Source organism: Falco punctatus (genome assembly GCF_963210335.1).
Source record: "Falco punctatus genome assembly, chromosome: 4".
Taxonomy (NCBI): Eukaryota; Metazoa; Chordata; class Aves; order Falconiformes; family Falconidae; genus Falco; species Falco punctatus.
Genome location: NC_137583.1, coordinates 66,458,256 through 66,473,505, shown reverse-complemented (window position 1 = coordinate 66,473,505; position 15,250 = coordinate 66,458,256). Strand labels below are relative to the sequence as shown.

Sequence of the window (15,250 nt, the reverse complement as noted above, 5' to 3'; positions counted from 1 at the left end):
TGTGAGGTCCTCCAACCCCTGCCACTCTGGGTCCTCCCTGTGCATTGTTTTATAGCTGCGTTGTGAGACCAGCTCCCAAGAGCGGTGCATGGGAACTGCCTGACTTTAGGCTATAGTCTAAGGCAGGTTTCAGTTCTGTCTCAAAGAGCAGGAGGAATTAAGGACTTCCCCTTTGTCTTCGCCTTTAAGCAGATGAACAAGAGGTGAGCGAGGTCATGGTCCTCTCCTAAGCTCACTAATTGATATTTTTAAAATACATGACTTTTTAAAGCAAGCCTCATATTGATAAAGGAAACAAAAAGTAAATTAGCACAATTATAAGCGCGCAGTGGGGTGCTGATTACCAGTCAATGGCTTTTCTTTTCTCCAGCAAGCAAGTGCTTAAAGCATTATAGAAAGGATGACTACGATGACTTCCAATACGAACGAATGCCCAAGCTATACCAGCTTTATGTTTGTGAGAATGATCTGATGGGAAAAGCTATACGCCATGCAAATAGAATTGCTCTGTATGGGGTCCAAATAGAGCAGGAAGGAATCTGGCCTATAGCACAATTACAGTTAATTGCAAGGGAGTCTTCATTGTGATACTCACATATGTGCAAGTGCTATCAGGGAAGCGACTCTTAAGAGTCATACCCATGAGAATGCGGGCACCACACTTGCATCGGGAGTGGATAAAAGAAGGTAAGGCACTGATGAAATCCTGCCTGCACTGCCCTGGTATCCCTAGCGAGCCACGATATTTACATCCTTCTATGCATTTTGGAGGAAGAAAAGAATGATTACAATGAAATTATTGGTAAAACCACTGCTGTGCATTTTAGCATTACAAATAACATCATATGTACAATGCAGTGTTTCTACAGTGTCCAGAACAACCGCGCATGCACTGCTCAGAGTTTCTAGATGGTGTAGTTTATAAACTATGCTAAAATGTCTGCATTTTTGTAGAAAGGTAATGTAGTGATTTTCAATTTTAGCACTGAAATAGGTTCAGTTCTCCAAAAGAGCTGGTGTGCAGGAAGGCTGGTGTCTGTTCCCTTGTCTTAGAGATTATAAACTGCTCCCTAAGCACCACCTGCAAAAATTGGCAGAGGGAGTTTCTTCTGCTCGATAAGCTTTCCCTAAGGGACATGTGGGATGCAGTCCTGAGCTCCTTGAAGTGCCGAGACTATGACTAAACATGGAAGGTGCTTGCATAGATTTGTCTCCTTCCCCTCATGCAGCTTCTCTCTATGTGAAATATGTCTCTACCTATTGGGCTCTGCAAGGCAGCCTTCAGTGTAGGGCTTTGCAGGAAGCCCCAGCATTTCCTGACCTAGCTCTTTCCTTCCAGAAAAATAAATAAATTACAATATTTAGTAACATTGAAAACTTTCTGAGTTACCTTAACACAAAACAGACTATTTATCAGACTCCTTGCACAGCTGTTTTCAAAAAGAGTAAGATTCATCTGGGACACTGATTTGAAAAGCAGTGACAATGTCCATGCAGTGTCTTTTCCACTCAAGAATTATTTTTCAATTTATGATTTGCAGCATGCATTTATAGTAGACTTTGGCAAAGCTCAGAAAGGGTTTGATGCTGAAAACGCATTTTAATTTGTGTCTGCTGTCAGATGTTCTACTTGGCTCCTTCCAAAAAGCCAATCTCTTACCTAAGGTTTCTCAATGCCCTCTTGGACATCTATTGCCAGATTTTAATGCTATATTATATCATGGATATAAGAAGAAATAAACATTTATTAGATAAGCACACCAGGGAGCAGTGATGAAATAACTTGTGTCACTATGTCCAAAAATAAGCTCAGTTACTGTAGATGTATGTATCTGCTACAGGAAGATATCGACAAACAGGCCCAGCGCTCTGCGGAGCAAGTGACCTCCAAGAAGAGATCAAAAACGTAGTGGTGCAGTGTCAGCTCTCTCAGAAGGACAGCGGTTCTGTGCAAAACCGGGAGAATATGAAAACTAGCAAGCTTCCTCTGTTCCAGATGTGGGCTATGTTATGTCTCTCCCTTTTATTTTTCTGCTAGAGATGGCAGCTTGGAGAAAACCAGACCCTCTGTGGCTGTAATGCAACATTGGTGGGGATGCCCATAGAAATATTTCTGGCTGTATGTATGTGAATATGCTTTGATGAAATAAATCTGCTTTGTTTCTGTCTGGGAAAGGTTTGAGGCTGAGATTTGAGTCCTATGCTAAATTTTAGGTATTGAAGCATACACGTATCTTGAGCCTAAATAATATTTCCTTTTGAGTTCTTCAGTTTCAGACTATAAACCTCAAAAGGTTTGTCTAGCTTTTTTTCTTAATAAGAAAAAGTTTGATTAGACACAATTCCTGCTTAAAAAAATTGCCCTCTCTTCCAGCTAGTCACTATTATTTGCTTCAAAAATTACATAGCTGAGAAAACAATCAAAAGTATTGTCATATGTAAAAGGCAGATGCCTATGTTTTGACAGCACTGACAATACAAACTGCATACCAATGTCCATTTATGCTGAGGGATTAAATCAGTGCAAACATTTAGCTTGTAACTGGTGATGGATATGAGCTACAATGAAGCTGCAATGGAATGAGGATGGTTTCTGCACCTGTCAGTTGGTAGTCATCACCTGTGCCACTGTGACAGTTTGCCTGGTCGTCATCACATTCATCCACAGGTTTGCCTTCAGAAACCGTAGGGACAGCGGTAGGAACTGAAACAAAATCCAGTCATTTAGTTAAAACATATGCTGGAGAATCAGTATGCAATTGGCAGCATCATTTTGATGAGCACCATATGCTGTCTTCATGTGTTGTATCTGAGGAAGGAAGCTGCAGGTTAGTATTTCTTTGCAACGGGATGTATCTGTTCTGCTTCCTTGCACTAAGGCACTCTGCCGTATCCCAGCTCAAGGGCTGAGCGGAATTGGGCAGCAAAGCTCCGGACTGTCTGTTCACTGGCTGATGGGTGTTTGTTGTTCCTACCAACAAAGAGTGAAAGCCTGGCAAGGCAGAATGGAAGTCTTGTGGGGGTGAAGTGAGGTAGAAAACCCCGTCATTTTATTGTAGGCCAAAGTGCCTGTGAGTGGGCCTGTAGAGCAGAGCTGCAGGGGTGCATGCTCAAAGTGGTAATTCTGCAGCACCCACCACCTTGCTGAAGAAACTTCTCTGCAGAGCACATGTAAGAGAGGAAATGTCTGAGCAGAGTCCTGGTAACAGTGGGCAGGAAGGCAGTGTGATGTAGAATCACTTTAAGCTTGATGAGGAGATCTGGAAGGAGTTTCTTTTGTTTTTGTTGAAGTTATAAATAAATAAGCCATCAGTGATGTCAGTCATCCCTCCTGGCCACCTGCCTGTTTCTCATTGGTGATGATTTTCCAGTAGCTGCTGCACAACCAGTAAAAGTCTGACCTTTGTTATTGTAGTTAAAAGCTTGAGATTTGTGCAAGATGCCAGAAAATACATCTATACCTCAATACTTGCAAAACATACATCTGGAAAATCGGAATACAGAGATTTGGTGTTATGTTTAGATTTATCTTTTATGCTGCGGGTATAGTTCCCTGGCTTAAGATAACCACTCTGGGAATGTGATCCAGGTTTTTGTCTGTTCTCACTTACTGTTATTTTCATTAACATTCTTTTATTCTCATTATAAGCTATGCAATAATGTATCCCTTTCTCACATTCTTCTTTGCTCTTCAACTGCCTCCCAAGCCTGCTGGCCACATAAGATCACGTGCACTGACTTCTCACCTGAAAATGTCAGGAGGACTGGTAGTTTCTGAAGTAGCTATATTCGGGGATGAAACATGGCTCTTTAGGACCCTGACCTGTGCTTTACACGTACAATCTATACCCAGTTTAAGAAACAGTTCTGTACCTCTTATGAATTATGCAGAGTGTTTGTTCCCCAGATCACTTTAAAACCCCCTCTGGGAGCTCCCTCCAGCTTTCTACATCCAGTTAAGTTTCTTATCTTGATCTTCGTGCCCCTGTACAGCCTCAAGGTTGCTTATAGCTCTGTCATCATTTCACATAAGCCCCCCTGGGATGCTTTGAGCACACAAAACTTCCCCTCGCTCATTACTGCTGGAGAGCTGATTTCTACTCCTGTCTGTGCCTGCCTCCATGCTTCTTTTCTCATCTCAACTCCTTTCTTGCTCAGTAAATCTCAAGTGACTTCTCTTCATTCAACTCCCTCCTTAGATACAGTTATACAACAGGTTTCTTATTATGCTTCTCCCATGGGTAAACGGGAATTGACCTCAACTGTCCATGGGTGACCTATGGGTGAGCACCCTTCAAAAGTACACCGCAGCAAAAAGACAATTGTAAGAAGATGTGTCCCAGAGAAAAATTGTACTTGCTGTTGCAGTTTGCCTAAAAGCAAAGGTGTTTTGCCTGGTCAGTCTCCTCTTTGGCTCCTCCATCTCACTGAACAATGTATAGTTGTGAGATGGTCCATGGACTCACTCCTTGATGTCTAGGTGGCTACAGGAGCCCTGCGGCCAAAGGACTTTGCCCACAGGTTGTGAGTTTACATAAGGCAGGTGCTGAGTTTTCTTTTTTCTGAGCAAGTAGCACAATAGTCTGCAGGAACTAAGTATTCCCACAGGAAATGAGGACTTCCTGCATGAACTAAGAAGTATTTCCAACCTCCCCACTTTCCGGGCCAAGTAAATAGCATACTTATTCAATTTGGCCTTCACTAAAAAAACAACACAGAACTCATCAGTTCTCACAGCAAATGCCTCCCACTCTTGCGCCTTGGGGGAGAAATGGTGAGAAAGAAATGGAGGCAGAGCAGTCAGTTCCATTCATCTTGGGAGCCTGTTGAGCTACTTCTATATGAGGTATCATATGAAACCCTAAATAACATGGTTTGTTATTTGGTGTATTGTTAAGCTGTGTGGTTTATAAGCCATGCCACTATACCATCATCCACCAGATAAAATTTTGAAACTCATGTAGTATTATCTGTAGTTATCTATGAAGTTAAATAATTATTGTTTATATAACAAGAATCAAAGCTTGACTTCATGTCACAGTCCAAGGATAAATGTCTAAACTTTGCTTTTCCTGGTCTTTCATCTCCTACATACTCTTGCAAAAGTAAAGTTTGCTAAGGAAGAAAGAGGCCCCCTTCACCCCCTAAAAAGAACCAGCACAGACACAATCCAGCCAAGTAATCATTGCCCACCGTAGTGTCTGGTGTGACTTTCCATATCCTTTGAAGGAGCAAGGGACATAATTGCTATATTTAGTGCAAAGCTCCCTCTGCATTCTCAGAAAACATCTCTTCCAGGGTTGTAGCATGGTAACATAAAAATTAAGTTCCTGTCTTTACTCTTTCCTAATAGCGCTATGCTTCTCGAAAGTATAATCGTAAGATTACTTAAGGGAACAGAAAACCATGTGAACAGTATCACTGTGATTCAATGAAGGCATGGGAGAAAGAATAATATTTGTGCCTTGGGCATATTCAAATATCTGCAGAGAAGGAACTGATTAGGCCAAGAAACAGCACTAATAGCAGTCATGGAAGTGAGAGTCCAATGTGCTGCCTGTACAGACACAGCAGTGTTCAGCGGTAGTCCAAGCAGAGAATGTATTTATGAATATAATAAAGCGCATTCATCTCTAGCAGAGCAATTACCTTCGAGTTCACAGCCCAGCAGCTCCATTCGCAGCCCCAGCCCTCCGTGTGTGGCTCTCTCAGGGTAGACGCGGATGAATCTTGTCGATACAGGTTCAAAAGTCCGCAGTTCAGGTGTGTCATAGTTGGTGTTGCCTTCAAAAGTCTGCAAAGCATGAAAAATGCTACTTGTTAAAAAAAAAAAAGAAAAAAAGAAAAAAACATTTTCAACAATCATCTTTTTTCTTCATTCTCTAGTCTTTGAATTAGGTGAGCAGTAGGCCAGATTCTAACTGCTTAATAAGTGTCAGGCACTCCTGTCCTAAATGAGAATGGAAAATATATAGTTAAAGCTTCTTGGAAAAGTAATGCATTTCATTTTTCATAAACTCAGTAGCAACCAATCCATCAGGGTCATAACAAGAGCTGAGTGTTTAATGAGACATGTTTTTAAATGACACTCTGATCTGCGGTTTAACTGGGTGACATTTTCAACACTTCTCAGGGAAAAAAAAATAGCTGAGGTGAAGATCCTGTCACCTTTTAAGTGGTTACAATAATAATCCAACTATTCAAGAGAAAATTTCAATCTGATTTCCCCCAGTGACAGAGTTTCACAAGTTGTAGTTATTTCAAAAGGCATAAATTAAACTCCAGGAACAGTAGCTGCAAGAGTTCTTCCAGCGAGCCTGCTATTGAGTAAGAATAAAAAGAAAGAAAGAAAGAAAGAAGAAAGCTGCTTCCTGACAGAACTGCAATATAATCCAACAGGCAAGGCAGGTCAGCAAATGTACATTTCAGACAAAAATCTCTTCTCTGAGGTGCACTCTGGGTTCTTCAGCCATAATGCAGCTCTCAATGGCGTTTGTTTGATACCTTCAGCTTCTCTTGTCGGTGATCTGTTGCATATAGAACAAGTTATAATTTGTACTTATAGCACACCCCAGGTGCCTCCGTGGAGATGATTGGTCCTTTGGATGAATTAACTGCACAAAGAAACAGCCTTTGCCATGAAGAGTTTATAAACCAAGGCAAAAGGAGTTATTTTTACCCTATTTTATGGTAAAAAATCACTTTGGAATATCATGTATAGAACTCTCTTAAATAAAAAATATGAAAATTTATATAACAGTGAAGTAAAGGTGAAGTATTTTCAACTTTTCTATGAATTAGTTAAATGGCAAAACATTAAAAAATATCTTCTTTGAACTAGAGCTCAAATTTGGGATTAGAATCACTGTAATAAAGGTACTTCCAACTCATAGCTGCAAAGCTTGAAGCCTTCTTCATTTTGAGTGAGAACAAAACCCAGCCTGCAATGGACTCCTATTTGTCTGGGCTGGAGAAAACAGAGGACATGGGAAAAGCTGGCTGTATTTCCCAAGGCACAAAACCAGCACAGGTAAAACTGATTGCTGTCTGTATTTTCTGTGCAGTCCTGAAAGCCTTGCTTGTTTTTACTGTACACCTCTGCATCATGAATCAATGGTCCACAACCACTTCTGGTCATTGGTTAGAGTGCTAGTCACTAAAGCTAATGATAATAGGAGGCTATGACCAACTAAATTTAAAAAAATAATTTCAGCATTAATGCTTCTGCTCCTTCTTCCTAGGGGAGATTGTACCTCCAAGGTGGCTTCAAGGGGCACTGGCTGACCTGGTGTTCTGCCAGTGCTTGGAAGACAGTTGTCAAGAATTCACATGTAGATGGCCTGTCAGATTTAATCAGCATGGAATGACATATTATTTTATTTGAACAGCAATATAGTGCAAATGATCAGAAAAGGTATCTACCATATGAGAGAGAATCAATGCCATTTTATCTGTAAAAATTAGACAGACATGTATCTGAGAAATCCTTGCTGCCTTTTTAATAGTAGTCTTAATAGCAACATATAATAATGCAAACTGTTTTATAAAAGACATCAGTACTAGAGTACTGACACATAGACATTAGAATTCAATAGGCATCTAGAATTATATTGAATCATTGTCCTTTGTAGTGCAGAGCTGCCTGTGATTCAATTCTGACTGTTCATTTAAAACATGTACTGATACTCTTTGTGGGGGAGGAGAGAGGAGTACACAGTAAAACTTCAGTTTGTGAGTGTCTTTTACACAGGCTCTGTCACAAACTGCTTTACTTCATTACAATTAAAAGTTATGTAATAATACCTAAACAAAAGAGAAGCTGAACTGGTGAGAGGAAAAAAAAAAAATCTTCCTAATATGTTTTAAAATCTAAATAAACTTTGCTGAAAAAATGTAAAAAGGTTGTTCCAAATGGCAGGATATTCAGAAATTTCTTGTACCAGAATTGATGAGAGGAGATGTATAAAAACCAAAAAGAAAGTGGAAGGAGAAAAGAAGTATGAAAGGAAAGATGACTTTATGGAATAATCTTGGACAAGAAATACAGATTGGATCTTGAAATGAAAATGGGGTTCTGCATGGTTGTTTGAGGATTTGTGGTGTTCACTCCTTTAAGTGCTTGAGCTGGGCTAAAGGGGGAAACATTCTCTAAATTCAAAAATATCAGAAATTGGGTCAGTCAAAGAGGAAGGAGTTATGGTAGTCTTAGTGAAAGGAGCTGCAGGCATGGATGACAAGATCATGTTGAGAAACAAGGTGATGTTTCATCCTTTGGACATATTCTGTTGTTTTGTTTAGCTTGTCACTGTTCTTTCTTTTCCTAAAATGCAGTTGTTTGTTTATTGAAAGTCAAGACTTTAACCAAGTGAAACAATGTGTTTCATTTCATGTAACAGGGCTGTTTCTAATCCACATTCCTGCTGTGACTCATTATAGCATTCTGTCCCATCCAGCTCCACTTACATTTAAAAATACTACATTCTAGTATTAACTTTTTAAATCCCTTGGACTTCCAAATCATTGGATTTATCTGATTCTCTTTAAAGAAAACTTGTGCTTTGGAAGAAAGTTTATTAAAGGTCTTGAATTTTTGGGAAGGATTGTAATTATGCCATGAGAGATTTGAATTCCAGCCCCCTCCATTCCGTTAATCTTGAAAGTTAATTTCTGGTAGTGATGAAAGCTGAGGATGGGCTCAGTGTGTTAGCACACTAGTTTTCTTGTCAAACTGCTAACTTCTGACAATGATGGCAAGTGCTTGTATTAGAAAACAGAAAGCCATGCAGCAGACGGCGCACTGCTTTGAAAGCATATGGCATTATTTTTTTCCATCGTTGAGCCACAGTGTAGAAGTACATGTCAAAACAACATCTATTTTAGAAAGAAAATGGTTAGATCCCATTGTTGATTTACACTCTCTTCACACTTTATGATGAAGTCAAAACTCATGGTAACAAGAGAAAGGAGCTGACTGCAAAGGCTGAATTAATTTAGTTTTAATCCCCAAAACAAATGATGAAAAGTGAGAAAATGCAGACATATTCAGTGAGATTAAAACAGGAGAGAATGAAGTCCAATATTTACCAAATGTGCCTGGAAAAGCTACATTCGTGGGCCCACTCAGCTTTCCCTTTAAGGAAACACAGGTTTGTCCAATGGATGAGTCTACATAGCAAAACAGCTTTTACATCTAATTTTCAAACTAAGGCAGCTGAGATACAGAGCAACTCTCAGGATTCCCATCTGCCAAGCACCACACTGATTTGCCTTTTGAGGGCACATTTTGGCATATGATTCCCTGGTCATCCCAGTACTGCAGCACCAGTTCATGAACAGGACTGTGTGTCTACTGGTTTCCTCAAGGAACGGGGTAGGACTAAAAAAGGGCTGTGCCTTTTGAGGCAAAAACATACCTTGTGAGCAATGATAGCAAAATGGAATGGGAGACTTAATGAATGGGATCTGGGGTAAATAAGCTAAACACTCAGTGCAATCTACGTTGTGTAAAGCATGCATTCAAAGACAAACCAAAATAGGTTTTCCCAGAAACTTTTCTGGGTCACACTCATTTTCTTTTCCTTGGCATCTAACCCAGCAGTTCATTTGGCCCTTCTCTGTAAATGTCTTGCAGTTGCTGGCTGAACCTATGAACCAGCTGCCCTTTATGCCCAAGTAACCTCCAAGATGCTTCACTTATGACAGTGCAATAGTACTTTTCATTTGGGATGGGATAACAAGTTAAAAACTTCATCACTTTCTTTCAGAGGGACTTGGATCACACCATTCCAGAGAGCCTGTGAAGCTCTCAAACCAGTTTATAGCAGTTCAGAAATCCAGCAGGTACCCCACTGAGTTAAATACCAATTTGATTCTACAGCTCAGACAAAAAAGAAGAAAAAGAAAAGTAATTCAGTGTCTCAAATGAGTTTGCTCACTATCAGTGGAAAATCTACAGAGGAAACACTATTTATTTGGCAGTGTTGCATATTACCATTGCATGGGATTTTGCAGTCACCTAGGGCTCACAGAGGCACACCACACTTGTCAGAAATCAAGTCCCAGCTAGCTGCTGAATAAACAAAACCTTTGCTGTACTGAGGCGAATGTCTTAAGGACAGCTCCTACCCTCAGGCATGGGACAGTTCCCGCAGCATCCCTTCAGGGTTGCTGTTTTATGAATCCTCCTGCTTGGCTTCATCCCAATCATGTGCCTTTTCTAAGATCAGACATAGATGTGTAGAAATTAAATGCAAGCTTTTTTTTTTTTAAAGGCAACTTTTTTATAGTGCAGAGCTTTCCTCCTTACCTTTATCTTTTTCTTGCTGGAATCCATGATCATTTTCCAATCTGATCCATTGTTGCTGTAGCCAATTTTGAATTTTTTCATGAATACTTTGTTTTCTCGGTGCTTGCCTCCTTGGACAATTATGCCACTCACTTTTTTTTCTTCACCAAGGTCTATTTGAAGCCATTCATTTGTGTATGGATGAGTAGTTGGTGGCAGTGCCCAACCTGAACGGCTTGTTATGAGGCGAGCATTTTCTGGGATCCAGTTTCGATCAACTTGAGTAGATGCAGTAATCTGAGAGTCAGGAATAAGCCCAGACACCATACCCAGCATCCCAGAGCAAGGATAATCTACAGAGAAAAAACCAAATAAATAGTTAATCTGAATAAGCACCGAAACAGAAACAGGACACATCAGTCATTTCAACTATCATAAGCAATTACTTCTTTCTTTCTTATATCCCAAATAATATCTTTGGATTTGTATATAATTTTCATTTGTTCAGACTTGCACATCCTAGTTTTGGCAGGAAGTACCAAAATACCACAAGTATTTCTGGCTTGATGGGAACCAAAAAGATCAGAAAATCCTATTCTATTCTCGTTTTCTATTTTTCATGCTAAGGCAAAGAGTGCAGGGTCACATCTCAATTTATGAATATTCCCCTAGAGAAAACTTCCAAAACCAGCCAAAACCTGGTGGCAGATTACTTAATTTTGGTGACATTGTAAATGGAAAACTTTTATACATTCTGTGAAATATGATTTATTGCTGTACTTGAGATTTTCCTGTTGTATTTCTTTGGTCTCTCAGGCTTTTCCAAATGACACAGAAGCTAAATAGTCGCTTCTTTTATGAACTCAGATAAATATAAATTAGAAGATGCTGATAACAAGGAATGAAAATTTCCAAATATAGAATGTAATAGCAGTTCTGCTGACATTACCTTCATCTAATCTGAAAAGATCTCATAGAAGGCCTGGAATTCTATTACATAGTAATCAGTAATCTTGTTTTCCTGTTGTATGGGAACAAGTCCTAAGAAATACTTTCAACACTAAGGAAATACCTTAAGAGGAAAAAAAGATATCCCTAGAACTATTAAAAATGAGTGCCAATGAACTGTGTTAAGTGCTATAAAATGACACAAGATACTTTTTTGAAAAATCAGCTTTATAAAAAATATTAAATCATTCATATTTTCTTTAATCTATGAAGTTGTATTTTTACTTTACATATAAAAAGCCTCCATTTTGTAGGAATTGTAGAAATCCTAAAACTAGAAGTAAAAAGACTTCTAAAAAAAATCCTGCTTGTGCCTGTTGGTTGTTTTTTTGGTTTCCAAGACAGTATTTTGATGATAATGAATGCCTTTTCCTGTTACTTCAGAAAGCACTTTGGACAGTTATTTTAGTAGTTAACTGTGTAATATAAAGGAGTTACAATCCAATACTGATCACTAGCGGGAACCTGACTATGTATGTTTAGTTGCTTGAATAGGCTTCAAATCTATGTGTTTTGCAATGCTTTTAAACCTAGTTATGTATATTTGTTCCTTGGGAAGCCTGCTGAGAACTACCTACAAATAGCAGGCATGAGAGAGAGGGACTGGAGGGTTAGGAAGGAAAAACGGGATGGAAATTTGCAAAATATCTGTGTGTCTCAGGTATTTTACATGGAGCTGTAAAGTAATTGCAAGAAAAGTCATTAAATCTTTTTTTTTCCCCGCTTCTTAAAGCCAAACACCTAAAAGATAATGGCAGAACAACAGTCAGATAACACTGAATGTTTGGGTTGTCGTGTTTTGTTTTCTTTATGTTGGTGTGTTTTTTCTGTTTTTTTTTTTTTTACTTTTTTTTTTTTTTTTTTTAAATTTCTACATACAGACCACAGTGGAAATAGCGAAGATGCAGTTCACTCACAAAAATAAAACTCACAGCACAGACACAATAAATTCCCTTGGTTTTAAAATCCTTCCCAAGACTTACCTGTTATCTTGCAGCCATAAACTTCAAATCTTAATGATACTCCATTTTCCCAAGACACAGGTCTAATTCGCACAAACCGTGTTAAAACTGGTTTGGCAAAAGGTCTGTAAACAACCTCGGTGGGATTGCTATTCCCTTGAAACACCTTTGTGTGGAAAGAAAAAGGATATATTTGTTAGGCTTTCTCTTAAATGGTGTTCATAATTCTGTATTTTACAGATAGTTACGATCTAACCAGCATTATTTTGGGGGTGGGGGGGATGAGACAAAAGACTTGCATGGGGAACAATTACATTAAACTCCTAACTCAGTTTTTGCAGACAGATAAGCTTTCCTTGGAGAGGAAAAAAGAGTATTTTTAGGAAGCTAAAAAATACTTGCCACCTGCAGAGTGCCACAACACGCCATAAGAGCAGGCCAGGAGAAGTCAGGACTACCTTGATATCAGGAGCTTACCTGAGTGCAACAAGGGTCCACTCCCTGCCTATTTTGAAGTCCTCCTAATGCCCAGATCTATATGCAGGAATGACATACACTGATCTTTGTCAGGCATGGACTGCCATTGTCCTGGGAGAATCCCTCAATGCCCCACTAGGGCAATTTTATTCCTTGTACACTCGTAGATGATGCAAAAAGCTACAGAACCTCAGGCCGAAATTAAAGGTTTGTATAAATAAAAATTATATATGGAGTAAGAATAAAAACATTTATTTTGCTGTCCTTGGGCTTAAGAGTTTTGCAGAGCGTATGGTGCAAACCTTGCTTTGTTATCTTGAAGTTTTAAAATCCTTTTAAACAAGTACTCAGACTTTCTTTGTCCTTGCATACTGAGGTGGAAGTCTATTTAAAATCTATGTAGCAGGCTCTAAGATTTTCTCTGCGTCCCCTGAGGCTAACAGTCAAATTAGATGAACAATGAGACTTCCACAAGAAGGGACAGGTTTGTGATGTGCTTTCATGTTGAGGATCCTGCAGACGCGCTCCTTCCTAGCAGAGCTGAAACCTTGCAATGTTCTAGTCTAAAGAAGGTGATTCAGCTTCCTGCTTCTTCCTCACATAGAGAGGACCAGTTTCCTGTTGTTTTCCATGGATGCAAACCCCTCTCCTTTTATGGGAGATTCTCCCATTTCTTCCACACACTGTCTACTTTCCTGTTTGCGACTTGCAATAACTGCACTAATTTGGAGCAGAGGCCAGCAGCGCACAGCTGTCAACTGATCAGGCTCAGTTCTATCTCAAGTAATTTGGTATAGGGGTTTCATATCTAGCAAGATATTTTAAATGGAGCTACAGTTCTCTTCAGCAACGTTTTTTTATTCTGGGAAGGCCTGCCGCAGTTTTCTCAAGGTCTGCACCTGACAGGGAAAATATTCTTTTCTTAAAAGTACACAGCTTCTTATATGTGGTTAGCGCAGCACTTGTGTGATGCTGCCTTGAAGAGATGTGTGGCAGCCTGCTTTTGTTGTTCCTTCAGTAGCCCAGGCTCCTTAACTTTTCATTTGCATGAAGATACCAGAGGGAGACTGGTGCATAGTTTTTTCTTGTCCTGATCAACAGCAAAATATTGCCATTTTAGACACCTGAGTTTTTTATAAACTCTTTGAACTGGTAACACAGGTTTCGGAAGTCTTCTCACTAGTTAAGGACAGCACGTACAGGAGAAACTTACATAAAGTATGCTCTTGGAGAGTTTACAAATTGAAGCTGGTAATGAAAATCAGGCATAGTCTGATTTTGAAAGAGGTATTTGTTCTGGTATGGGAACCAGAGTCAGGAAACCCTGTGTCTCATAACAGCCACTGCATTGTCTCCTCTTGTGACTTTATGCAAGTCAGTTATCGTACCTTTATACATCATTATACAGTGTCCACATTGTGGCATTTGACCTTCTAAAGTCCCTTCTCTGTAAAACCAGCATAATACCTGTCAAAAAGAAGCTTTCAGAATTCATTTTTTATTGTTTTACAATGCGCTTCAAAGAAGAAAGATGTAGGCCTGCAACGCAGCTACCATTTTGATTAGATAAATGTAGTGGACTTGGCACAGCACTCACAGATGAATCAGGGACAAACCAGTAACCAAACATTTAAAGCTAGATATAGTTACACTGATAGAGTTTAATATTGCATTGCTCTTTTGGGTCTTCACAGAAGGGGAACAAAAAAGGTATTTTGAAGGGAGGTACCACAAAACCATTCCAGTTGCATCAGCTCTTGTCAGCCTCTGGGGATGCTGCTCCCAGGCACATCCTAAGCAAGGTGAGAAGGGAGGCACAGCCTCACTGGGACTACTCGGGTGAGAGCTGGAGCAGAACTGCTCCTCAGTAACGAGCTTTATGCTCATGGTAGTGGATAATGAAGATTTTTCTTATGAGTGTCTGAAGCTGTTTCATTGAGAGGTCACAGAAAGCAAATCTGCTGATAAATGGAAAGGTGATAAAAATCTATAAGGATGGAAAGATGTGCCTAATTATCTGTCTGCATGACCCCCATCACTGAGATGCTTGGAAGTCTAACAAACTACTAATCACTTGCTAGCACTCCTGCAAGACAGCAGGGTATGCATGGGGAGCTGAGGTGCTGACACACTGTATATCCAGAGTTTCAGTGCAGATAAGGGACCTACATATTTTTTAAAGATTCCCATGTTTTTCTCAAGCTCACATAGAAAATACCTGGCAAACTGAAAAACAGCAGCATATTCCATGGAAAAGACACAAATCAGTCAAATTACGGTAGGTACAACAGACAGGGCAGCACCTTGCAGTATTTTCAGATGGTCTAGGCTTTGAATAAACAATTTCTGTGGCCCATTACTACTAAGACAATAGCTATTTTTCAGATTTGGGATATTGTTAACCCTAATCAACCTGATTAAAACTGTGATACCTTAGTCCTCTTTTCTTAACAACTGGTAGTAACTAAATAGTTCAACAGCCTATTTCTTGGCCAAAGAGAGGTAAAAGAGAAAAGAC

General features: G+C 39.6%; 1 protein-coding gene across 4 annotated transcripts in view; it reads right to left on the bottom strand.

Moving 5' to 3' along the window:
- Window positions 1-15,250, bottom strand: part of NRP1 (neuropilin 1) — a 114,675-nt gene that overhangs the window by 19,162 nt on the left and 80,263 nt on the right. For 2 of the 4 annotated variants that reach the window (XM_080384315.1, XM_080384316.1), the window contains exons 9-12: window positions 12,277-12,421; window positions 10,307-10,638; window positions 5,650-5,794; window positions 2,600-2,704 (exon numbers count right to left, since the gene is read on the bottom strand). In XM_080384315.1, coding sequence (XP_080240441.1) covers window positions 2,600-2,704; window positions 5,650-5,794; window positions 10,307-10,638; window positions 12,277-12,421 — 727 coding nt within the window. The remainder of the gene's footprint in view (window positions 1-2,599; window positions 2,705-5,649; window positions 5,795-10,306; window positions 10,639-12,276; window positions 12,422-15,250) is intronic. The other 2 variants (XM_080384317.1, XM_080384318.1) reach the window with 1 other exon arrangement.